This window comes from Echiichthys vipera, assembly GCF_963691815.1.
Source record: "Echiichthys vipera genome assembly, chromosome: 18".
Classification (NCBI taxonomy): domain Eukaryota; kingdom Metazoa; phylum Chordata; class Actinopteri; order Perciformes; family Trachinidae; genus Echiichthys; species Echiichthys vipera.
The window spans coordinates 16,295,540-16,322,717 of NC_139843.1; the positions used below are offsets into that span (position 1 = coordinate 16,295,540).

Here is a 27,178-nt window from a genome sequence, read left to right on the forward strand (position 1 = left end):
TATGTCTGTACAATAGGAGTTCATGTAAGAATTAATGTAGTTACCTTTTTCTGCTTAGTGTCAGAAAAATAATATGAATAACTTGTGCTTGGCATGGGCAATGTGATGAGAGCGATACGCTTTAGTCCAGTCAAGGGTACGTGTGTCTGGGAGAGTGCTTGTGTGAGTGTGTTGAAGTGTGAGTGTCATTTATGTACCTTTTGATCAACCTGGACGCTGAAAGTAAAACTGATAAGATCTGAGTGTCCCTGCTGAGCGCATGCAGATGGCCTTGAAAAATGGAACTGTATAATTGGCAAGTTTGATTAATGGCGTTATTCTGTCCTTCAACTTCCAGCTGATGAAACTAAGCTGAAGATGATGCAGGAGGTCAGCGAGAACTTTGAGGTAAGTTTGATGGATGTTCTCAGTTGGTGCTGGAGGGGATTCATTTTCATTGTCTCTTTTGATGTATTATGATGGATATTCAAAACGTTTTTTATAGATTCCAAAAAAGTGTAAATGTCTTAGGAGTTTTAACTGAAGCTAGAAAAAATACTGTACATTTTTGATGCAGTGAAATAAGCCTGTAGCAAAAAAGAAAACTCTTGCTCAGCAATGAAACATGACTGCAGGATATACCAAGCAACTTCGCAACATAACCTGTATTGGACTTTCAATTTCAGAATGTGACTTCTTCGCCTCAGTACTCCACCTTCTTGGAACACATCATCCCTCGCTTCCTCACGTTTCTTCAGGATGGAGAGGTGCAATTCCTTCAAGAAAAACCTACACAGGTATGTGTATAAAGACAAGAGATTGGACGTCCTCCGACACTCAACAATTTCTATCTATTCATCAATGTTTAAAAACTGTACAGACAGAAATCTAGGGTAGCAGAAATACTTGACACTGACACTAGTCCCAGTAATACATTGACAAGTTATGTTACATTACAAGGTCCAATATTCACAAACTATCTGACCTGTTTGATTTGATTGTAATTCCATACACCCATGTTTGATTTAATAAATCAATCTTATCCCATCAAATGGTATAATTGTCTGCATATTATCACTTTTTTCAGCAATTGAGGAAGCTGGTGCTGGAAATCATCCACCGCATTCCAACAAATGAACACCTTCGTCCACACACCAAGAACATCCTGTCTGTGATGTTCCGTTTCCTGGAGGTATGAGTCCTATTCTCTTTTTAACATTTTTACGTTTTATTACTTTGCATCATTCAGTTACTATAAAACTCAGAGTGCTGGAAAATTAATATTTACCCCCTCCCGAAAGCTGAAGTTTGCCTGTGGTGTTTATAGTTTTGTTTTTTAATACTGTGTAGTAGTCTTGCGGACAAAATAAAATATTATGTACTTATACCCTAGCTATGGTGTGGCCATTTTCCATGGATGGGTTAAAGGTCCTTGTTTTGTTTCTTTTACAGATTGAAAGTGAAGAAAATGTGCTGATATGCCTTCGCATCATCATTGAGCTGCATAAACAGTTCCGCCCTCCCATTTCTCAGGAGGTGAGAATCTCTGCCTTATAGCTTGAAAAAAAGTTGTGAAAGAATTTTTATGGTCTAGTTCTTATAAAGACAAAAGCATATTTGTCAGTATTCCTGTGTTGCCAGAGATGTGATTGTTATTAATAATTGGTGTCCTTACATTCTTTGTGAAAAAGAACACAGACATTTGAACATTTTCTTGATGTCTAAAATTTATGTTTTCAAAACTTTTTTCTCTTATTAGATTCATCACTTTCTGGACTTTGTGAAGCAGATTTACAAAGACCTTCCAAAAGTAGTTGTAAGTACAACATTTATAGCAGGTGACATTGCTTACAGTGAAGAAGGGATTGATTTATTTGATTGTGTTTTTACTGGAAGCACAGAGTAACTTGCTATTAACTTCTTGTCTCTGCCTTTCGTCCTTTCCACCTGTCGTCTGTGTTTCGTCTAACCTCTGTGTCTTTCTGCTCCCACCAGGCCAGGTACTTTGAGAACCCACAGGTGATAGCAGAGAACACGGTTCCCTCCCCAGAAATGGTAGGGATGATCACATCGGTGTTGGTCAAGACTGCACCTGAGAGAGAAGACAGCGAAACCCGAACAGTAAGCTAACCAGCAGTTTGTAGGAGTTTGTCGCTCCACTATTTTAAATCCATACTGCATACCTTTTACAATACTGTCTGTAACCACAGGATGGTGGTAGTGCGCCATGTTGGCACACTAATAGGAGAAACCATAAAACTGCCCGCTTACTTACCCTCAAATAGGAGATACATAAAAATACTTGATGCGCTCCTTCAGTATACACTTTCAAAATAAAAGCTTTATAACATATACACTTTTGTCAGTTTTGTGAAGTTTCCTTAAAATGGATATTGGTCTTCATTTGATCATAAGGTTGTCAAAATACCAGACTTTAAAACATCAATACAATGCTGTTAAAATATTTTTACTCAACACCCCTTTCAAATAACACGACAAAAGTACATAAAATAGGATATTCTGGGGAGAAGTGTGCAAGAACTGGTAAAGATTCATATCAGCCACATTGTGGTCAAAAGTCCACTTCTCTAAACTTAGCTTTGTTTACCTTTTGTTTACTGAGGCAATAGTATATCGTATATGTGTCAGAATCAGTATTTGCTTCTTCAGCTGTAGAAGGGTGTTGCGAGTGTCCAGCATTTACGTCACCCAGTTATTTCAATCATCCTCATGGTTTTTCTAACTTTGTTTCTGTCTCTAGCACACCATTATCCCACGGGGGTCCTTGTCTCTTAAGGTGCTGGCAGAGCTGCCTATCATAGTGGTGCTGATGTACCAGGTTAGTAACGTACTCCTGAACTTCTCTTAATATAACCACCACACAGTGGCACTTGGTAACAAGGTTCAACAACAGGAAAAAGAAGGTGAAACTTCAACACCTTTCACCTGAAAACATTGGAACTTATTGCAAAGAAAACATGAAAATGACACTGAACATGAAGAGTAAAATATACTTCCTTTATGGGTTGGAAATTTAGTTGCTTACATGTTGACACCACTAACTGAATTGGCCCGTCTGCAGTTTTAGATAATTGGAGTCACAGGAGCATGTTTCCCTGTAAAGAAAGTAGAGAAACATTCTGTTTTGGAATGTATCACTTCCTCTCTAATAATAATGTGTGTGTATTAAAATGAGGTTAGTTTTTCATTAACAAAGATTGTGTGTTTGCTCTGTGCCCTCAGCTATACAAGCTGAACATTCACAATGTGGTATCCGAGTTTGTACCCCTCATAATGAACACCATCATGCTCCAGGTGTCTCCTCAGGCCAGGTGAGATGCATCAGTGTGTGTTTGTGTCCGTACATGCTCAAGCTCATGTATGTGGGCTCTTGTGTGCCCAGATTTGAATTGGATTTAATGTGCCTTTTAACAGATTTCATTTTCACTTTACAGCCATCAAAATTAGTTTGGGCATGTTTAAAAGTTAATTTTTTTTCTTCCCATCTTCCTATTTAGTACTTTTTTTGATGCTGTTGCCCGGCACTTCGCCTGCCAAACCAGGAGTTAAAATCCATTTGGGGAAGTTAAAATTGTAGAAATTGGCTTACCAGGAGGTAAACCTCTCAGGGTATAAGAGGGTTGTGTTAAGCATTCACCACAGGTACAAAATGGCGCAGAGTTAATTTAGAAAAAATACCTCAGCAGTCTCTGGCAGGTGTAGAGAGAATGTCATCCTGATGTGCAGTAACAGCTGTGAACAGACAAGTCATCCATGTAGAATTGAGTTCCATATGTAGACCCACAATTTCTCTCAACCTCTGTAATTGCCACCTACTGCAGGTATACAACATCCTGGATGTCTTTGACTGGAGTAAATGGCTTATATATGTAAATTGTGCTGCTTTCTTTCCAGGCAACACAAGCTTTATAACAAGGAGTTGTATGCAGACTTCATTGCTGCGCAGATCAAGACTCTGTCATTTCTAGCATACATCATCCGAATCTACCAGGTACACCTCTTTGATGACTGCTTGTTGCATCATTTTCCGCCTTCAATATATAGTTTCAATGAGTCCTTAAGCGAAAACACTTTTAAAATGCATCCTCTTGTCACACTTGTCTTAACATGAACTACTAGCAAAGATTCACCAGAACATGAAAATGTAGGTACAAGCAGGTGTATTAGAAGGATTGATTTCTGGATATCATTTCTTCTTGTTGGTGTCAGGTGATTGGCAGGAAGCGGAGTGTAACGTAATGTGCTCACTGATATGAAGACACCGAAGCTCGGGAGAACAAAGCTGAAATAGTCTCTTTGAAAAATTAAATTAAGACTTTGTTTACTCGATTTAATATTTAGTTTTTCACACTGAATGAATGGCACATAATGGCTTCCTCTGAATCTATCTGCTGCTACGCTAACTGTGTGCAGACATTATCAGGAACAGTGTTAAAAGAAACCCCACTGATAATACTAACTAAAGAACTTCTAACTCATCTAGAAGGATTCTATTAGGGGATTAAGAGAACTGTTGTTTGTGCTGTTAAAAAGGCCCTGCCCGTCCAAATAAAATTAAAAGATATCAAACCGAAAAAAACATATGGAATATTTGGTTAGACATTTGGCTTGTATTGGTATCGACTTGGCATATTAATTATTTTTGCCAAACATAGCTTCCCTGAATATACTATTATTTTGAGAATGAATTGTGCTTTTATTAGTGTCTGTCTGTCTATGTCTACCTTATCAGGACTTGGTAGGGAAGTACTCTCAGCAGATGGTAAAGGGCATGCTGCAGCTGCTGACCAACTGCCCCTCTGAGACTGCTCACCTCCGCAAGGAACTGCTCATCGCAGCCAAGCACATCCTCACAACTGATCTACGTAGCCGTATGTACACACACGCACACAAAAAGAAAATGAAATGGCTGGGTGATTTATTTTTATTTATTTATTTTAATGTCCTATTTTTCACATGGCTATACCTTCCTGGTCAAAACATTAGCAGCCTACATTCTTGCCAAGTCACTTCATTTCACATTTATGAAATAAAAATGTGAAATGATTTGGTGACTGAGTGGTGAAAAGTGAGACTGAGTGAAATTAGATGATGATATCTTGAGTCAATGATACACATTGATGATTTTCTAAGTTACTTATTCTCCTGTGACTCAAGATTTGACATTGTAGAGTTGAAGAAAACGGAGGAAACTAACCATAACTAAGTGTTTTAGTAACAGTTCTCTTGCTGCCAAAGCAGGGGGAGTTATTACATTTAATAAAACAATAATTTCATGTTCTCTTGTCTTGTAGAAATGTATTTAACATTATGTATTGCAACATATGTAGACACATGTTTCAGTTTTCCCAACATTTTTTATTTTCACCCCTTCTTTTTCTTTGAATCGTGCCATTATTGTGTTTCAGAGTTTATACCTTGTATGGACAAACTTTTTGATGAATCCATCCTGATTGGTTCTGGTTACACGGCACGGGAGACACTTAGGTGAGTTTTGTGTGCCTTCACAATCATTTGATCTCCTTGGTGTCAGCACCCTCTCTCTCGAGGTTGATTGCTAAGCTAGGTGTATGTTAAGTGTCCTAGCATATTAAACAGGCAGTTCTCAGCAACTGCCAAAATTCTCAGGAAGTCATCATCTCATACATTGCAGCACAAATCGCGCTTTAAAAGTGTGACGCACACCCGCGTCTCCAGAGGGCATGCTGCTTGCCACTTGTTGACCCTCTTCAGATGCCAAACTAGCTCACTTCATCTACAAAACAGCTGTCATTTCCTATTAGTACTACACTGGAAACAAGGCGGTTGCCTGAGACCTGGCAGGACTATCAGTGTCACTCATTAACTCCCTTTCTCTCTCCCTCTCTCCTCCATGTCTCCCACCGCAGTTTCAGTTGCATCCCAAAGCTACTTTCCATATCTGTCTAACTTTTCCTGACTACTCCTTTTTCTGCCTTTTAAGATAATGTCAGTTAACCAGAACACAGTCTTTTTGGTTTTCAATTCTGTTGAGTCATGAAATATTAGAATTCTACTCCAACTGTCATAGTTACATATTTCCATTTCATTTCAGACCCTTGGCCTACAGCACACTCGCGGACCTGGTGCACCATGTTCGTCAGAACTTGCCCCTGACAGATTTATCCCTAGCTGTGCAGCTCTTCGCAAAGAACATTGATGACGAGTCGCTTCCCAGTAACATCCAGACCATGTCCTGCAAGCTGCTGCTCAACCTAGTGGACTGCATCCGCTCAAAGTCAGAGCAAGAAAACGGCAATGGGCGGGACATCCTGATGAGGATGCTGGAGGTAGGCAGCACAGAGCTTGGATCAGTAGAAAAGACACTGGTGTATACAAAAGTATATAATATATACAAGAATATATTAGTCACTTTTTCCCTTCTCTTTCTCCTATAAATCAGGTGTTTGTGCTGAAGTTTCACACCATTGCACGTTACCAGCTTGTCTCGATCTTCAAAAAGTGCAAACCCCAGTCAGAGATGGGTGTGGTCGACCCAGGGGTGTTACCTGGGGTACCAGCCACACCCACTCCATCCACCACCCCTGCCATCCCACCCGCTGCTCCTCCCACTCCTGTTGCCACGGCGCCCCCACCCCCGACAACGTCATTTGACCGAGCTGGTGAGAAGGAAGACAAGCAGTCTTTTCAGGTGTCAGACTGCCGCAGCTTAGTCAAGACTCTTGTGTGCGGAGTGAAAACAATTACTTGGGGCATCACCTCTTGCAAGGCCCCAGGAGGTAAGATGACACTAAACCATGATCAATAGCCACAATCGCATTAGGCATAGAATTTAAATGCATATTTATCAATGATTATTTGATGAAATTTGGACTTGCATGCATTGTCTGACTTCCTGTTGTTTCATCTTTTTTCCCCAGAGGCTCAGTTCATTCCTAACAAGCAGCTTCAGCCAAAGGAGACTCAAATCTACATTAAGCTGGTCAAATATGCCATGCAGGCCTTGGACATCTATCAGGTACAACCAAAGATCTTGACTTTACCTTCACTGTTCAACGGTATCGGCATGTGTTTTCAAATATGTGATATAAAAACCTATTAACAGAACATATTATGAAGAAAATTATGCTTTGGTTGATTTAGAAATGGTGTTGTTTAGGTATTAGTTTTATTTTTATTATTCTAAATGTGTGGCTTTAATTAAATGGTGAGCAATGGACTCATACTTAACATAGAAAAAACAAAAAATGTGTGGACCTAAATAACAATCTTAACAAATAAAAATATATCAGTAAGACATGGCTCTGATTAATAGAATGATTTAAACCCATTCCCCTGACCAGGTTCAGGTTGCCAATAACCAGCAAACGTACATCAGGGTGGCCAACTGTCAGACTGTGCGCATGAAGGAGGAGAAAGAAGTTCTGGAGCACTTTGCTGGGGTCTTCACCATGATGAACCCTCTCACATTCAAGGAGATTTTTCAGACAACTGTGCCGTACATGGTGGAGAGGATCTCCAAGAACTATGCACTGCAGGTACGATATCTTGCATATAAACATGTGCCACATGTCAATTCTATATCACAGGGTGATGTTTTTTTCGCACAATTATACAAGTCAATGCATGACAGAAGTCCTCGGTCTTAATTCATCACTTGTGCTCAAATTCCCAGATCGTGGCCAATTCTTTCCTAGCCAACTTGTCAACATCTGCACTATTTGCCACCATCCTAGTGGAGTATCTTCTTGAGAGACTACCAGAAATGGGCTCCAATGTTGAGCTCTCAAACCTTTACCTCAAGCTCTTCAAATTAGTATTTGGCTCAGTGTCACTCTTTGCTGCTGAAAACGAGCAGATGCTCAAGGTATGTGGGGGTTTTGTGTCTTTCTTGTGAGTCCAGGTTTTTTTGCCTGACTTTGTGACTCTCAACTAACTCTTTTTTGTCCCTTCCTTAGCCCCACCTTCACAAGATTGTGAACAGCTCCATGGAGCTGGCCCAATCAGCTAAGGAACCCTACAACTACTTCCTGCTTCTCAGGGCTCTCTTCCGCTCCATTGGTGGAGGCAGCCACGATCTGCTCTACCAGGAGTTCCTACCCCTTCTGCCTAACCTGCTGCAAGGTAAAGCCTCACACGGCATTACTCTGTATTGAAGATGAGTTTTATTTGACAAGTGTGGAAAAGTACTACCCTCCCCTAATGCTTTCTTTTCGCCTAATTTCCAATCTTGCTTTTCCACGCAATCAGGTCTGAACATGCTGCAGAGTGGCCTTCACAAGCAGCACATGAAGGATCTATTTGTGGAGTTGTGTCTGACAGTGCCAGTGCGTCTGAGCTCCTTGCTGCCCTACTTACCCATGCTAATGGATCCGCTGGTGTCTGCCCTCAATGGCTCTCAGACTCTGGTCAGCCAGGGCCTTCGCACCCTGGAGCTGTGTGTGGACAACCTACAGCCCGACTTCCTCTACGACCACATTCAGCCCGTTAGGGCCGAGCTCATGCAGGTAGGCAGTTGTTCGTGTGTGTCTTGATCATCATTATCATGCCCAATGCAATTTTTACTAAGTTACCTGACAGGACACTTGGATCCAAAAAGTGGAGGATTTATATCTACTTGCAAGAACGTTCTCTCAATATCTTTTCCAGACAATGCACTAATCCAGCATCAGTCACATACACCTCTTCATCCCATTGCTGCTCAACTGTGAAGGGTGGTTCGCGCCTGCCTTTCATTAGTTCCACCGGCTAAGCATTGGTTAATATAGAGCCTAACGGATAAATATGATTAGAATTGAATTATGACTTAAATGCTATTAACATAAAGTAGTGTCTTACGTACAGCAACTTATTAGCTTTCCCAGAATTTTGTTGATGTTAAGTGTAGCAGTAATGATTGTAATATGTCATCACACTTTTGACAGTGATCAGCTCTTAAGTGAACACTGAACCTCATAATGTCACTCCCTTTCTTCCTGTGCTGCAGGCCTTGTGGCGTACACTCCGTAATCCGGCTGAGAGCATCTCTCACGTAGCCTACAGGGTGTTGGGAAAGTTTGGTGGCAGCAACAGGAAGATGCTGAAGGAGTCTCAGAGGCTGCATTATGTGGTGACCGAGGTCCAGGGACCTAGTATCAAGGCCGAATTCACTGACTGCAAGGCGTCCATACAGCTACCCATGGAGAAGGTAAAACCCCACTGCTACTCGCTTTGTTACAATTCCTGAACCCCCCCCCCTTTTTTTTTTAAAAACCTTTTTTTATTTCAATTTGAGAAAGAAAGAATTAAATGATTAAGAGCATGATATTCCTCATTATTGCGATCCACTGAAAGCAATATATCCTTGTCAGGGGTTTGTGTGTGTGAGAGTGAGTGTGTGCGGAGATGTGTGTGTCCTCCAGGTAATTAAATTCATCTCCTGTTTCTCCTCCTCATCCCCAGTCAGTAATCATCAATCTACTGTGGGCCACCATGACGGCATTATTTACTCTCACTAATGGCTGCTCCTTCTTTCTGGCTATCCATCTGTGTGTTTGCCATCATCATGGGCACAAGCAGCACACACAGACTCACACATTCTCACTTGCGGCACAGGCTGAAGGCATGAATCTCTAGCAGGCTCATGATACAGCCATATGGATAGTTGGCACATTAAGGAAGAGGTAGTTTAAAGTGCTCTGAGGTAAACGGAGAAATCAAAACACTTGAGTAGAAAGATGTGCTTTCTCACAAGTTTGCATACAAAATCTTATTTTTTCCCTAAACCTCATATCCAAGTACTAGTAATAGAGAACTCATCAGAGCCTCAGTCCTGACAGAAATGTCCTGATAAACTGACAGGTTTACAATTCAATTCTGCTGTGCCCTTTTCTCTCTTCTCACCCTCCCTCTCTTCTTGCATCTCCTCATCTTCTCCCCTATGTTCTGAGTGGCATTAATTAGTTCATTTTCTCCCTTTTTAAGTGCCTGGCTGGTGTGGCTTGTCAGCCCATAATGTAGAAATCATAATGACCTTTGCTCGGCCAGATGGTGCCCCGTGTTACTTCCTTCCGATTGAATCACATTTATAGTCATATACTGCAATTTAATTCCCATATTAATAATAAGGAATATTGGCGTTTTACAACATAGTAAATTGTTATTTCAGAATATAAAATGTTGAGAGTTTTGATAGAGATTTGTTTTTCTGGTTTATTCCTTTTCAGGCGATAGAGACAGCTCTTGACTGTCTTAAGAGTGCCAACACAGAGCCCTACTACAGACGACAGGCCTGGGAGGTCATTAAGTGTTTCCTGGTGGCCATGACCAGTCTGGATGACAACAAGCATGCTCTCTACCAGCTTCTGTCTCATCCCAAGTAAGTAAACATTCTGGGTTCGATTTTGTCTCTGTATAAATATTAGTCAGACATATTTTTAAAAAAAAATTTGGTCCGTCTTTAGCTTCTGCACTGTGATATATTCCCCAGAATTATTCAGTGGTTAACCATCACAAGAGAGATTCAAATAAAATCATTTGCATTTGTTTGGACCACAAAAAAAGTGGACAGGATCAGAGTTGAATGCTATACTGAGCTCTCCATATTGCCCTATAAGGTAGTATGAACACCTGTCAGCCCACTAACACAGAAGTGCTTTTTTTGGTTTAATATAACTTTTATAAAATGTAGGTTTTTATAAAACTTTAAACAGTTCCTATTGGTGGAATGCCACTAGAAAAAGGACCAGGTGTTCCAAGAGATGTTTGACTGTCTGATGAAGGCTTTATGCCAAAACGCGTTTTAGGTCTAACACGATTATGCTATTACACCAAAGACATTTTAATTTTTAAAAAGAGGGTTTTGGAGTTTTCTTTTGGCTTTGGTACATGTATCCTGACCTGAAGGAAATGCTCCTCCCCAAACATTTTTTGATATTTGAAGAAATGTTCTTGACAGTGCATTTGTCCACAAATGTTCAGTGGACAGTCCGTTTGAATCTACGCCAATGGCAGGAAGTGATAAAATCATCAATCATTCCCCCTCATTGACCTTCACTTGACTCAACTTGACCTTGACCTCAACCCCTGCCCACTGCTTACCCCACTATTCCTGTCTGCCCACTTCCAAGCCCACCCACCACATTAGCTGTGCATCATCAGACCTCCCCATCACCTCCACCCCTGTCCTGCCCTGCTTTCAGTCTCTCATCACGTCTTCACGTCTCTTCCCACCACACACGCCTCATCAATTCCCTCTCAAGAGCGTGAGTTGCTAATTACACACTCGCAGGCCCCCCACCCTCTGGCAGGCTTCACTGCGAGGCGGAGACACATACATGAACAGACAAACAGAAAGGGGGGTTGGTTGTCAGATGGGTTAGTCACATTACCATCATTGATCCCCGGGCAGGGGCTAATTGACTTTCCCCTGTCTGTTTATGCTACTCCATGCCCCTTACACTCTCCTGCAGGGGTAATGAAGTATGCCGGTTATGATCGGGGCCCTGCGCCTGCCCCCTCCCTCTGTAAGATGTCTCGATTTCCTCTTTCTCTTAAAAGACTTTGTCCCCTTTATTTCTCTTGCTCTGCCTCTGCTCAGTTAGTATTTGGTCACTGTAAATATACCCTTTCAGTTTAAAAAGAAAATAACAGAGCAAATCATGAAATGCCAACTGGGGAGAACACGGTAGTGTTGGAGTGGCAGGCCCCTGGATGAGTGAAGGGCAATCTATCTGACGTTCTATCAACCATGCTACCCCCTACTTTCTCCATTCGCCACGTTCCTTGCTTGCCTCTTTCCTTCTCTCACACCCCACCCTCCCTCCTCTCAACTTCTTCTCTCTACTCTGCCAAAGAGCAGTCTTTTAAATGGCAATAATGAAATGAAGCTATCTATCAGGCCTGCCCCTGGCGTGTGGCATTATAAAACACAAGCTCAAGCATGGAGAAAACAGCTGCTCAATCACACCAAGGCCCAGTTGCCTTCAGCTGCAGTAAATAACAAAAAATACTAACAGGGGACAAAGAGAGAGGCAGAGGAATAGAAAGACAGAAGAATCTCAGAGGAGAGAGCAAAGAAAAGAGAATCGGAGTAACTGTTTTAGGGGACCGTATATAGATAATTAACATGGATCTTTATTTGAAATATTGACAAATGGGCTGAACACAGACCATTAAATGATTTTTGGGCTCTTAGCTTAAAGAAAGTTTCAGTGGCACTGCCACATAATATTGTCCTAATATGTAATCCTGTTATTCATTGTGTGGTTTTATCCCCCATTAGCTTTGCTGAGAAGTGGATCCCAAATGTCATCATCTCTCACCGCTACAAAGCACAAGACACACCTGCACGCAGAACTTTTGAACAGGCCCTGACTGGGGCATTCATGTCTGCTGTGATAAAGGACCTGAGGCCCAGCGCGCTGCCCTTCGTCGCTAGCCTGATACGCCATTATACCATGGTCGCTGTGGCTCAGCAATGTGGTGAGGGACTGGTGCTCTACATCTAATATTAGCTTTCTGTTTTGACCCTACATTGGCATGGATTCCCAGCTGCACAAGAATATCAGTCACTTTCCAATTTTGTCCTTATTTTTTGGTTTTATTAAAATTCTGTCTTTTTCATTTTGTATTGGACACTAACTAAAAGAGTAATATAATTATAGTTGTTTTAACATCTTTCGATTTACTTTAGATGGATATATTTTACGTGTAACATAATTCCTTTCCACTTGTCCTTGCTCCTCCAGGTCCGTTCTTACTGCCAAGCTACCAGCTGGGCAGCCAGCCAAGCACAGCCATGTTTCACAGTGAGGAGAATGGCTCAAAGGGCATGGATCCGCTGGTTCTGATTGATGCCATAGCTATCTGCATGGCCTATGAGGAGAAGGAGCTGTGTAAGATTGGAGAAGTGGCCCTGGCCGTCATCTTTGACGTTGCCAGCATCATCCTTGGCTCCAAGGAGAGGGTAAGTCACTGGCAGGAGTGTGTTGAAGGGTTCAGATTTTTGTGGGTGTAATAAAGACAGTGGCACCTTTGGCACCAGTGCTCATGTTGCCAATGGTTTTGTAACTGTGGTAATGTCCATTAATGATTTCAAACACAGCTCAGCCCTCTGTGTTTGAATAAGGTTTTCATATGTGATCGTTTTTAAATGGGAATGGGTTAATTATGCTGGCCTCTTGTCTACATCTACAGGCATGCCAGCTGCCCTTGTTCTCCTACATTGTGGAGCGTCTGTGCGCCTGCTGCTATGAACAGGCCTGGTATGCTAAGCTTGGCGGTGTGGTGTCCATCAAGTTCCTAATGGAGAGACTGCCTCTGATCTGGGTGCTACAGAACCAGCTCACCTTTCTCAAGGCCTTGCTCTTTGTCATGATGGACCTAACAGGAGAGGTGAGATAAAAGTTTCTGAGAGTTGTAGAGTAGAAGTAATACCGTAGCTTATTGATTTGATATTTGAGTTCCATGATTTATCTGCATCCATTTGCTGTCGTCTATTGTGCTCACATGATGTTTTTCAAAGGCTTGCAGCAGGTGCACTGTAACAACTTGTAACCGTCCTTTTTTTTTGTCGCACCACTTTACTCTCGCTGCAGTGGCATTGTACTCACCAAGTTATTGATTTTCACAATAAGGTGTCAAATGGAGCAGTAGCTATGGCTAAGACCACCCTGGAGCAGTTGCTTGTGCGCTGTGCCACTCCACTGAAAGACGAAGAAAAGACTGAGGAGCTGCTGGCTGCCCAGGACAAGTCTTTCCATATGGTCACGCATGACCTGGTCCGAGAGGTCACCTCCCCGAACTCAACTGTCAGAAAGCAGGCCATGCACTCTCTGCAGGTGCTAGCCCAGGTCACCGGCAAGAGTGTTACCGTCATCATGGAACCACACAAAGAGGTGAAACCAAGGACTGTAAAGTTTTCTTTAACTGTGTATAAATGCAGTGCTAGAGAAGACTGTCATCATTTCATCTTAAACACAAAACTGGCTACAGTTAAGGAGTGTGTCTGAAAATTAAGAGATCTTCAGAGTGATCAAAGAAAAAGGAAAAAAACAGAATGCCTTTTAATCCTTATTAATTGAGTGTTTTCTTGGGGCTTTCTACTCTTCAGGTGTTGCAAGATATGGTTCCCCCCAAGAAACACCTGCTCCGCCACCAGCCTGCCAATGCCCAGATCGGCCTGATGGAGGGCAACACCTTCTGCACCACCTTGCAGCCCCGCCTCTTCACAATGGACCTCAATGTCATGGAGCATAAGGTCTTCTACACAGAGGTATAAAAGATTCAGAAAATCAAATCCACTTTTCTTAATTGTTTTTCTTAATTTTTTGTCTTTTTTCCATAGTAAAAAATATGTTCAATTGACATATTTAATTCATTTGGCACAATGTTATTTGGTGCAAGGCGTCTCAGGCTTAGATTTAGCATATTTTCACAAAATATATAAAAAGAGCAATATGTGTGCATCCACCTTTTTAGCTCTCTGATTATTGACCTCTGACCTTTGTTTGTCCTTCTAGCTGTTGAACCTGTGTGAGGCAGAAGATGCTGCTCTGATGAAGCTGCCCTGTTACAAGAGCCTCCCCTCCCTGGTTCCCCTCCGCATCGCTGCTCTCAGTGAGTAGACCCTGCTTAAACTGACATTGGTCCCATCCATTGTTGAAATGTTATTGATGTAGAGCTGCTCGATTATGACAAAATTCCTAATCACGATTATTCTGGTAAATATTGAGATCATGATTATTTAACACCATTATTCAGTGGCTTTGGAAGAAAGAGTGTGTAGCAGAAGAATTTGTGGTCTGTGTTTATTTTTGCTATATGACAGAGTTAAAAGAAATGGAAGCCAACGCTGAAGCTTGTAGTTTTATCAGCACCTCAGCAGCCAGGAAGCCATACAGGCAGAAAGAGGGAAACATGCCGTTTTATCTTTGTTATGAGACAAAACATAATTAAAGTCACGACAAGTGAAACAACGCTCCAGCATCTGCCTGTGTATTCTGGCTGTGACACATTTTGGTTTCATCCTACTGAAAACTCCTAAACATATTTTCAACACTTCTGTAAATTATATTCCACTCAGTAACTGAAAGCACGGCTGTACAGTAAAGCAGTGCGTAAAACGAGAACATCAGTGTGAGGATAAATGTGGCACAATCATCGTTTTATCTTGATTATCTTGTTTTCATAATTGTTGGAAGCCAAAATCACAATTGAAGAACAATTTGATTAATTGTGCAGCCCTTAATTGATGCTTACGCTTACTCTTGTGTTAATTTCAAGTTGTTCTGGATGAATGGGTGTTGTTAATGAAAGCTACTTTTTTCCTGTTTAGATGCCCTTGCCGCTTGTAATTACTTGCCACAGTCCAGAGAGAAGATCATTGCTGCCCTGTTTAAAGCCCTCAACTCCACCAACAATGAACTGCAGGAAGCGGGCGAGGCATGTATGAGGAAGGTCAGTGCATCATGTCTTATTGTTTTCTTGTGGCTTGTAATTGGTTTAGATTTGGGTGATTTTGCCGTGACTCCCAAGAAATGTTACACTTAAAATAGTTCACTTTTCAAGAAGACTGCCTTTTTAAAAAAAAAAATCTACAATCACCTGTTACAAAATGTTTGTCACCTGACAACACAGTCTTTATTTCTGTCTTTTCTTAGCATCTTTACATTGGCTCCTGTTTGTTTTTTAATTTGATTTGGAATTTAAAGACATTATTAACATCTTATTATCTATTATTATGTGACATTACTAAATCTGGATTAAAGACTGCCCCTAAGATATGAACAATCTACACAAAATCGAACAAGTGAATTTGTTGGCGGTTAAATTTTTTTCTTCTTCTGAAAATCCCATTTTCTACACCTTTTACTTCACCTCTCCTGTGTCACCCTTATGCTCCCACCTTTTATCTATTTGTATAATTTGCTCTTATCATATTTCAGAGCTTTCCATTTTGTTTAAGATTTGCTTGTTTTTGTTTTTCCAAGAAAGTTTTTTTATTTTTTATTATCTTGTTCTCTTCCTTCCTGCTTCATTAGCCTTTTATCTGTTTCACTCATGTCATTTGCCATCTCCGAGGTCCTTTGTTAATCCTCCCCTCATACCATTTCCCCACCCAGTTATCTTCATATGGACCTCCCTCCTCTTATCACACTCTCCATGAACCAGTCCCGCCTCTATTAATCAAAGTATCCATGCTATCATAGCCTCTATCCATCTACCTCAAGCTCTTTGTCCCCTTTTCCTTTCATTTCTGTGTCCTTCATTTTCTTTCTTTACCCCCATCACTCCTTTTCACTATCCCGTGATTTATTTATTTATCTATTTATTTTTGCCTAGCCATTCTTTGCTCTCTCCATTCTTTCATCTCTGCCCTGCTAGCACTAATGAGCGTTGCCATGACCCAATCGATACAGGATGGAGTGTTTGTTCTCAGCACTGAGAGGAAAATGAATGTGGCTGCCATGCATCATTCCCTGGCGTCTGTGTGAGGGTGTCTGTGTGTATACGTCATCAGTGTTTGGTGTTGGCATGTGTGCTTGTTCACGACTCGTCATGCCCTCATTTGAGTAGCCTTAGTTTCTTAACAGAGACACAATAGGTAGCCAGCAATTCATGGGGCTGGTAAACCTGACAAGTCCAGGTCTCATGAGAATATGCATTTTGTAAGGAAAAAATGAAATGATCTGGTGTAAAAATATGTGGCCACAGATCTCGATAATATGTTAACGCTCAAACTATTCTTGTTATGCAAGTTCAGAGCAAAACGAACCTGTATTCTGAGTAATGATAATAATGTCAAAACATTTGTTGAGGCATACATTTTCATATAGATTTTATATTTCTTTTCCAACAACACTCTTGTTTCTATTACAATATTTATTTTAAGAGTTGATTTTTTTTAAATTTATTTTTTACAAGTTCAAATCTCATTTTAACTTCTTGAAATTGCAAGTGATGTTTCCCTTTATACTCTGTTTTAGTTCCTGGAAGGTGCGACCATTGAGGTGGACCAGATCCACACTCACATGCGGCCCCTGCTGATGATGCTGGGCGACTACCGCAGCCTGACACTCAACGTGGTGAACCGCCTAACCTCTGTCACACGTCTTTTCCCCAACTCCTTCAATGACAAGTTCTGTGATCAGATGATGGTGAGAAATTTCGACCTGTGTCCTCCTTCTCCTCATCACACAACACATTTTATTCAAAACACCTGATGGCACAGAATGCAGTTTATTGTGATGTCGACATGACAACCAAACCTTTCCACTGTACCATTGTGGGTGCTAGATCTCTCTTAATATCTGATTATTTTTAAAGTATGAAGGTTAAATCAAGTATTGTCATGAAGTGCGAGAAATAACATGCAATCTAGCTTTTAAATTGCTAGTTTCTTAGCCTGTAATTGCCTCTCAGTTCATTTTCAGTTCATACTTGATACATGGAGGCTTGGTCACATACTCTCAATTCTCAAAACCGTACACTAAAATGTGTTTTAGGTAAGAAATAACTAACACAGTAACAGAATCTTGAGTCAAATTTGATCAGCGCTCCCTAGTTTGACAGTTTGATCTGAGTTTTGTGAGCCTGGTAAGTTCCGCTTGACTTAAAATGCCAGTTACGTTCTAAAACTACATTGAAGCATGACACTCCTCTGTCAGTCCTCATTTTAAACCCGCCCCACATAAGATAAATGGTTGTGCTTGGCCCATCAGAGCTGTGCATCAGATTAGGTGAAAATGTGTTTATTACTTGAATCTGTCAATTAAATGTTTGGTTGTTGATGATATGCACACACATACTTCACCAGCATAAAGTATCATTCTTTTCTCTCTCTGTCTTTCTTAGCAACACCTGAGGAAGTGGATGGAGGTGGTGGTAATAACACACAAGGGAGGCCAGCGCAGTGATGGCAGTGTAAGTATACATAGTTCAGACAGTACCACACACACACACACACATACACACACACACCATACAGCACTGAGAAACAGCACTTTCATCACTCATAACATGTAGAGATCTTATTTGAATGCAATACAGCAGTTGTCATAAGCCATTTATTATAAATTAACCCCCGACAATGTCAGGAGAATCAGGTCTGAAGGTAGTCCTGAGTGTCTCTTTAACACATGCAGCACTTAGCCAGTGATTCTCTGTGTCAGATGTGTTCTCACTTACTGGAAATAATTTTGGTTTTGGCTAGGGTTGGCTTCTGGGTAGAGCTTGCAGGAGGGAGGACATGACAACAGCGAGCTGACCCAGCCACTTTATTTGGTCATAAACAACCAAGTCATAAACAAGTCTGTCTGATTATTTTGATGGCGACCCTTTCTGACAGAAGTTCCCAAATCTTGTTGTCTTTCCAGTTAGACATTTTCTTTCCAGTTTTGTGTAAATCACCCTTCTTCTTCATCGCCACAGGTTTGTTTTACTCTGCTGTTGGCTGCAGCATGCTATAAACGTCATTAAAAACACCCCTCGCTCTCAGTGAAGGAGAACCTCTATTCTCGTACGGACTCACTCAGAGATTAAACGGTCTTTGTGGTAGGGAGCTGGGAGGGTAAACTCCATTTGAACTGAATCGGACATTTGCTTTCTCATACAGCTCCGCCGGGTAATGTCTAGATCATTTCAGGTTTACTGTGCATGTGTGACAGGGCCTATCACCTATAGGAGCCAGTCAGTACAGCTGTCTGCTGGCACGTTTTTTTTTTTTTTTGTTCAGTTGATCTGTCCTGTCTAAACCAAACAGGACACACAGTAAGGGGCACTTATGCACACAAAGCCATAGTCACATGTAGTCAACACTCAATGTGGTCTCCTCCCAGATGAGTTGTGAGTGGCCGTATTACAATCAATGATTAATTAGGCGCCGGGTAGGCAGTGGTGGGCCCAGCGCTGCGTCTCCTCATTATCTCTCAGACAGATAACCTTGTAAAGGCAGAGAAAAGGTGAGAGAGAAAAAGGGGGGAAAACAGCTGTCTCTCCCTCTATATGAAAGTTCATCCCACCCCATCTCAAAATGGTGTTTAATTAGATGCAAATTGGCCCTTGGTCTTTTGCCTCCCTCCAACCAGCAGACTTTGTGCATGTTGACAGCAAGGATGGCACTGACAATAAAGCCAGGGTCAGGGGGTCAATTAGCCAAGCATGATAAAGATGAAACTTGTAGAAAGGAGGATGGAGCAGAACTGAAGAGGATGGTCTGAAGACATGTCGGCATGAAAGCTTGTTTTGACAGAGAGAAGGAGAGTATGGAGTGGAGTAATGGGGTGTGAGAAGGAGTAAATACCTTGAATGAAAGAAAAGGAAAGTGGAAAGATTTATCCAAAAAAAAAAATGTCATAACCTGATATCTGTCAGAAGAGGAGAGGGGTTTTCCTTGATTGTGTTGCTCGATTGACATCCCATTATGGCCCCCAGCACCAAGTGCTAAGAAAAGTAGTTCCTGAGGTCACTAGTAAAGGTTGCTGCCGTCTGCCCATTCATTTCATTATCACCCTGTCTTATCTGCTCACCTTCCATATGGAACAACACACAGCCACACAAAAATGCACACGTACGGCTCTGCTGACTCTTATCATTGTCTCCCGTTCCGGTACAGCCTGCGATGGAGGGCGTTGAGGTGAGATGTGACCCGGTGTTGCGCCCTCTTTTGGTGACTCTCTGTCAGTGATTTAAACTTAGAACCAGTGTCGTAGTAGTAGTGGTGCTGGTGGAGTTGCCCTGTATTTCTGTGTCCGTGTCTGTGGTTGTCTTCTGAAATGTTACTGTCATCTTTACCTTGCTCTAATCACACATTTTGACTGTTTTAAAAATGTCCAATCTTCCCTCCTTTCCCTTTTTGACTTTTGCACCTCTGCAATATCGATGAATTGTTTGTTTGTTTTATTTGTTTGTACCCTGTGCGAATGTAATCCAAGAACAAAAACGTGCCCTTCCTGTGGAAAGTTAACTTGGTAAAGATTGCATTTTCTGTTGATAACTAAGATTCATCCTCGTCTTTCCACAGTGACTGTCCATCAAGACTCTCTGACATTATGTCCACATCTAGTTCATTTTTTTTTCAAAAACAAAACAAAAATCATCCACTTTCCTCCGCTCTTTTTCTCTGACTCTTTCTCTAGGAGATGAAGATCTGTTCTGCCATCATTAACCTTTTCCACCTGATCCCAGCTGCACCTCAGACTCTGGTCAAACCTCTGTTGGAGGTGGTCATGAAGACTGAGAGGGCCATGCTCATAGAGGTAGGACACTCTTCTCCACCGTTTCTGGTTATTCATTGTAGTTTTCTTTGGTTCTTCAAGATCAGTCATTGCAGCAGATGAATGAAGCAAATACGGTAGAGTTTGACCCGAATTAATTGATACAGAGGAAAAGATTAGGATGATATCTTGAAGGTCTCATATTTTTAGATTATAAAGCAGGTGGAGGTGCTATATAAATACTGTGAAAGTATCAAAACGCTCAATCCACAGAGAAATGTACACAAACCCGTATTCAGAAACGGTGTCTTTAAATGAGCCGTCAGGACTTCTGTACGCTTGTCACAATTATACTAATTTGTCATAATTATACTTTATATAGGACATTTGTCGAATGTCTCTAGATTTCTTAACATTAAATCATGTAAACAGGTTCTAGTAGAAACCTAAAATACTACATAATACTTCCCCTTTAGAGATAAAAGTGACCATAGTTACGCTCAAAAAAATACGTTACAGCTTGAGAATGAGTCATTTACATTAGATAATCTGAGTTTATTTGTTAACGTTAATGGAACATTAAACTGTTGTTCAGCATATATGTTTTACGCTTTTGCTTTCATCAAATCATCGCCATCTTTACCTGTTCCTGCCTGTTTTTCTTCTCCTGCCTCACTCATCCCTCCTGTGCCAGGCCGGAAGTCCATTCAGGGAGCCTTTGATTAAGTTCCTGACGCGTCACCCATCTCAGACGGTCGAGCTATTCATGATGGAGGCAACGCTGAACGACCCCCAGTGGAGCCGCATGTTCATGGTCAGACTCTGGCAGCTCTAAGTAGCGGTCCCTTCAGTCTTTTTATTGACACATTTGCCATTAAACCTCCATTTTACTGCCTCAGTAATAGGCTGTAATCAGGAATATATTGGGTGTCCCTGGTCCTGTTAACACCAAATTGAGACAGATCACCACCAGTAAAAATTCTCAATTTTCTGTATCATGTTTCTTTAAATGTGCCGTTATAATTGTAGATCCAATGCAGTAAAGATGGCTGTCTCTAGTCTTACTATATTTCATTTTATGTTATATTTACAGTATGTGTATGTATTAATTTACAGAGTTTTCTGAAACACAAAGATGCAAAGCCATTAAGAGACGTGCTGGCCTCCAATCCCAACCGCTTTGTCCCCCTGCTGGTTCCTGCTGGTACTGCAGCAACGGTTCGGCCTGGATCTCCCTCCACCACCACAGCCAGATTGGACCTGCAGTTTCAGGCTATCAAGGTATACCTATATTTTCATTACACTTTTATCAATTTATACATCCTGTACATACACTTATTACACACAACCACGTCTTGTCAGGTCAAATATGAGAATATATATATATATATATATACACACACACACATACATATACATATACACATACATATACATAAATACATAAAGCTAACCCTCAGGTATCTTAGTGGTGCTGAAACCTAACCTGAATGCTGCATAACTTCTGACCTTTACCTTCTTATTCATCCTCTCTGCTTAGATTATCAGTATCATTGTGAAAAATGATGAGGGTTGGCTGGCAGGACAGCACTCCCTCGTCAGCCAGCTGAGGCGAGTTTGGGTCAGCGAGGCCTTCCAGGAGAGACATCGCAAAGACAACATGGCTGCCACCAACTGGAAGGAGCCCAAGCTGCTGGCCTACTGCTTGCTTAGCTACTGCAAGTATGTACACTTGATGGGATGGGTTGGGATTTGTCTAAATGTTGGACAAAGTTGCCATGATAATATTTAGTTAAAGTTATTTGCTTAGGTAAGCAACCTTATGAATACCTTTGTATTTGAGTCATATTTGCATAATTTGCATCAAAAAGGCATTTTTTTTATTCCAGCTAAAAAATTCACTATATCAACTGCCTTATCAGTAATCAGTGAAATTTTCCCTCTAAAATCGATATCGGTCTCAAAACTCCCATAACGGCCTTGCCCCATACTTCAGTGACTCTGAGTTTGCTTGTGAAAGGACTACAAGCTAATGATGCAAATGTTTAAACTCTAACTTACTAACTAACTAATGGCAATCCAATCATGAATGACCTTCTCACCCCAGATCTCCGGCGAAGCACAGAGAAAGTGCTAAAACACTTAGAGATGTTTATTTCAAACCCTGCAATTTCCCCTGACAGTAATTTTGGAGTGTTTGTGTTCAGTCAACCTTCTAATGATGTATTTTTTTCTTTTGAATGCAACAGTGGCAAAAATAACAGAATTTCCTTGTCATCTAAGAGTATTTGAAACCTTTCATGTACAATATTCACTGTTATTGACATTCGACATATCTCTATCCCTTGTCTCCTCAATAGGCGTAACTACTCAGAGATTGAGCTGCTGTTCCAGCTGCTGCGGGCCTTTACAGGTCGCTTCTTATGCAACATGACCTTCCTGAAGGAATATATGGAGGAAGAGATTCCCAAGAACTACTCCATTGCCCAAAAACGCGCCCTGTTCTTCCGCTTCGTTGAGTTCAATGATCCACACTTCAACGATGAGCTTAAAGCTAAGGTACGTACACATGTAATCAGAGCAGAAAAGTCATTTTATTACTACTTACATGCCACAGGGACCTGAACTTCCCAGGGAGGTGTTTAACACCATAACCAGCCGACCATTCCACCAGTTGAGAGATTGTTGTTGATGGATACATTTTAATGCCTCTGTACAACATGCAATAGGGGGGCTAATATGCACTTTTTCCCTCACTCCTGAACAAAATTTAAAGACTGGGGGAAAACTACAAATATTCGCAATACGCAGTGGTGGATCGTAACCAGGTCGTAAGTAGAGCTTCAAAATGCAAAGAAAGAACTAGGAGCAAGAGACAAAAAATATAAAATAGGCAGTAAGTAAGCTGCATTTAAACTGAAACAGGCTGTTCAGCAGCTGATCAAAGTTGTAGACCAGATCAAATGTTTTAGACCAGACCAGACAAAATCTACGCTAAAATGACCTCCTGATGGCAGTTATTACTCTTTTTTTTTTTTTTTATATAGCCTGCTATATAAATGTAGAATTTATGGATTAAATCTTGGATCATCCATGAGCTTGCAAAAAGATTGATTATCTATTTTTGGCCATATTGCCAAATCCTAGACTTAATGATGCATTATAAACCGTGATTCATAATTATTTCAGCATCTCTTCCGCTTACTTACTTTGCTTGCACAGTGTGGGACTTGACCTGTTTGACTTTTATGGTTGGTGTGTTTTGTACCAGAAGTTCTTTGATAGAGTCAGGAAGGTCATTTTGTCTGGTTCTCGACCCTCAGAGGCTCACAGATGAATGCTTCCGTCCTCTCTACCTGACCTGCTGCTGCAAGCATTACAATCATTCCGGCTGCTTTTTAATTAAGCTCACTCTCCCGCATGCATGCTCTTGCACACACACAAGCACACGCACACGCACACACGCACACACACACACACACACACACACACACACACACACACACACACACACACACACACACACACACACACACACACACACACACACACACACACACACACACACACACACACACACACACACACACACTACAGCTGTAATAGACACACAGCCTGGCACAGAAGAGCTGTTAAGTGCAAACGGGTCAATGGGTAAGGCCTTGCCCTGGCTGGCACACTATAGCATATAGTCAAATGGCTGTGTGGGAACAACACACACACACTATAATCTGGCAAGTGCCCCCAGACTACCAAATCCAAGGACATATACTTGTGTTCATGATGCTGTTCAGTCCACCCTGCCCTTTTTACTCATGTTCAGTTTGTGTTGCATCAGCGGCATATGGACTGGGGGGGGGGACAAAATAAAGACAGGGTAAAGGGTTCAGCCAAATCGCTGTGCTGTGTCTTTTCAGGCCAAAATGCTGTGTTAGAATTTTTAGTAGAGCAGAGTTTAGTGTCTCAGATAGCAGAGTCCCAACACCCCCACCCCTACTCAGAATTTTGCTCATATTGTTGTTTTTCCCTTAATTGTCCTCCTCTGGTGCACAGCAGATGCTAGCTGTGCGTGTGAGGCAGAGAGAGAGAGAGAGACAGACAGACAGACAGACAGAGGATGTGTTTGTGTGTGAATATGTTTTTGTTGATTGGTGTACGAGTTGTGAGAACGAGTGTGGCAGTCTGACATTTAAATAATTGCCTTTAGCATTTTTCCGGAAGCATAATATCGTGTGTATGTGTGTGTGTATTTCACTCTGAGTGAGACACAGAGAGGAGTGTGTAAGAGAGAGACCATGTGGGACAGCAGCAATGAATCATCTGTGATGGCACAGCCTGACCTCATGCTGCTTCCGTATTGTTTCTTTTGTTTTATCCACACAGTTCTTACAGAAGACCGCTTTTGTGCTGCTTTTTTTGTTCAAAAATGTTTGACTATTCACGGAATAATAGATTTCAAGCAGACAAGCAAACAAACAAGTGTTGGAAATTTATGAAGCACAGCGTGACTGTTTCACATTCTGTTAGTTCTTTTTATCTTCCCTACATGACACATAAGCCCTTTTCACACAGCCTGTTTGATGCGGGGCAGTCTTGCTTTTATTTCGCCTCGCCGTCTGTGTGAAAGGTAGAAAGATGGGATGTGGGGACTGAGTTGTTGCGTCTTTTAAGCCAGCAGCGGAGGTAGTCACAGAGCTGTAACAGCGTCGTACCAACGTTTGTGTCGTACCAACGTTTGTGTCAAAGCTGGCAGTACAGGACTAATCACAGTAGTGATTAGTTGATCAGGGCTGTCCTTGATTAAAGAAATTATTATTCGACTGACACTCATAAGAAAGTTGTTGATAAGCTGACAGATCTGTAAAACTGAAGACCAGTTTATAGCTTTTGGCTTAACTAACCAATGCAACTGTGACGTCCTGTGGCTACTTCACAATAAACTCCAAACATTATTTGCACATTCCTGGTGTATATGTGGGCAGTCTACATATCCATGCCACCATCTCCCTCCTTTGTGTGGTAGGAGAAGAACCCTAGTGGCACTATATTTTGATTAAAAGGTATTATGGAAAGACACCCTGTGTGTGTGTGTGTGCGTGCGTGCATGCTTGCTTGTGCGTGTGTGTGTGTGTGTCCTGCTGAAGCAAAACATCTAATGACAGAAATATGCTGTGGTCCTACAGTGACTGATGTCAGAGAAGCTTAGAATTAATAGGAACAGATGAGACTGAAGAGCAGACTGGCGCTCCGTACATTTTCTTTGTGTCTTCATTTCGGGGGTGCTCGTTTTCCTGCATGCGTGTGTGAGTCTATCAACCATGCATGTACATTGTGCAGCGCGCTTGTGAATAATGTGCTAATGGTGGAGCTTGAGCATATGCTGCCACAGCTCGTTCTCCACTGAGCAATGCCCTGTCCTCCCCAATGATGGATTGAGTCGAGGGGTTCATTAACAGATAGCAGCTTCTTTAATAAATGCAGTCGTTAGCTGTATTGTGGTTGGGTTATTCTGCATTTTGCTAGCTAATCAAGCGTTTGTCTTCATTCACAGATTCCTTGTAAAAATCCCTGCAGGTTTCAGGGTTTTAGTAAATTACATTCTCCTCAGCAATAGCTTAGATTTTATTTTATTTTGTTTTTCCTTCCAAAGCTTACGGGTTATATAAGAGAACATGCAAAGAGTAGAAATAGTTTTCTTCTCTAATTCTTGAAATGTGAATTCGTGTTTTCAATGCCATTGTTCTGGGTCACATTGACACATTGCGGTTTCTCAGGGCTGTCTCTATGTGACAAGAAGTTTTGTCCCCATGCTTTCATCAATCTGAAAAGGACCTGATTCCCTCTGATTTTAGAGTACATTATTATTTCATCACTTAATTATGGGTCATGGAGAGTTGACCGTGTGCAGGTTTCTCTTTTATGCACTTTTTAAAAGACTGCACTGATTTTCTCCTTTTGTTGTTGAATGTGGTTGAATCAGTGATATTATCCATTGTAGCTATTTGAAAACCTGAAGGGGTGAAGGTTGCACATTACTCACCTAACTAAATGTTAAAGGGTTTTTCTTATTTTTGTTTTTTAAATCCTATCTGTGTGCTTTTTTCCTGTTTCATAGGTGTTACAGCACATCCTGAATCTAGCCTTCCTGCACAGCTTTGAGAAGGGAGAAGGTGAGCAGCTGCTTGGGCCGCCCAACCCTGAAGGAGACAATCCTGAAAGCATTACCAGTGTCTTCATAACCAAGGTACACATGCACACATACGCTTGCAGTTCTTCTTTTCTCTCAACATCTTCACATTTGGTCCTCACTTCTCCCCCTTCTTCCTTTGTTCATTACTCACCAGCTTTGTCTCTCCATCCGTCTCCCTGATTTCATTACCTGCTGCATTTCCTCTCATAATGTCTTATCAGTCCAGCACATCTCCATACTCTCTGTCATCATCAACTACATCCCACTTAGTCTGATTCTTCTTCTCCCATGGCTTTCACACATTACTTGATCACTTAATTGCTGTCATTCCATCTTCCTCTACTTTCTTTTCATCTCTTCTGTCTGTCTTTGTTTTTCCTCTCTCCATCCCACCGGTCTCCTTTTCCATCATGTTTCATTCATCAGACCAGACTATAATTCCTGGTGTAAATGTCACAGTGTGGCCATGCTAAAGGTCAGCATGTTTGTTTGTGCTGTGGCAGATCTCATCACTGACTAACACCAGTCCTAATGGCTGCTAATGGCTCCTCTACGGTCTGGTTAAAACTCATTTCCTCACTCACCTCCCTCTCTCTGAATGTTTTCCTCTCCTCTCTACCCCTCTCCAGGGATTTCAGTGATAGGTGTTATGAATGGGGAGCCGTTTTTTAAGGGCGCACTTACACTGTCCATCCGTACCGTACCCAAGCACGTTTCACGGCTAAAGTCTAGTTCGTTTAACCAGTGTGAGTGAAATGGTGCCGCGACTAGGGGCTGTACGGTTGCCGTCCACGGCCCGTTTGGGAGAGGTCGG

The 27,178-nt window shown here is 41.5% G+C and overlaps 1 protein-coding gene across 1 annotated transcript in view; it reads left to right on the forward strand.

Annotated features, from left to right (window-relative positions):
- Positions 1-27,178, forward strand: part of trrap (transformation/transcription domain-associated protein) — a gene marked incomplete at its 5' end in the record, with an annotated part of 80,390 nt that overhangs the window by 452 nt on the left and 52,760 nt on the right. Inside the window, 35 exon segments of the mRNA XM_083933385.1 lie at positions 338-387; positions 666-776; positions 1,067-1,171; positions 1,432-1,515; positions 1,739-1,795; positions 1,975-2,100; positions 2,741-2,818; positions 3,223-3,311; positions 3,895-3,991; positions 4,733-4,871; positions 5,409-5,487; positions 6,074-6,308; positions 6,422-6,758; positions 6,900-6,997; positions 7,323-7,517; positions 7,655-7,846; positions 7,938-8,103; positions 8,230-8,486; positions 8,966-9,166; positions 10,185-10,336; positions 12,242-12,441; positions 12,708-12,925; positions 13,156-13,353; positions 13,596-13,856; positions 14,072-14,233; positions 14,481-14,577; positions 15,296-15,417; positions 16,947-17,117; positions 17,815-17,883; positions 20,097-20,216; positions 20,869-20,988; positions 21,291-21,455; positions 21,715-21,896; positions 22,535-22,733; positions 26,290-26,418. Coding sequence (XP_083789511.1) covers positions 338-387; positions 666-776; positions 1,067-1,171; positions 1,432-1,515; positions 1,739-1,795; positions 1,975-2,100; positions 2,741-2,818; positions 3,223-3,311; positions 3,895-3,991; positions 4,733-4,871; positions 5,409-5,487; positions 6,074-6,308; positions 6,422-6,758; positions 6,900-6,997; positions 7,323-7,517; positions 7,655-7,846; positions 7,938-8,103; positions 8,230-8,486; positions 8,966-9,166; positions 10,185-10,336; positions 12,242-12,441; positions 12,708-12,925; positions 13,156-13,353; positions 13,596-13,856; positions 14,072-14,233; positions 14,481-14,577; positions 15,296-15,417; positions 16,947-17,117; positions 17,815-17,883; positions 20,097-20,216; positions 20,869-20,988; positions 21,291-21,455; positions 21,715-21,896; positions 22,535-22,733; positions 26,290-26,418 — 5,261 coding nt within the window.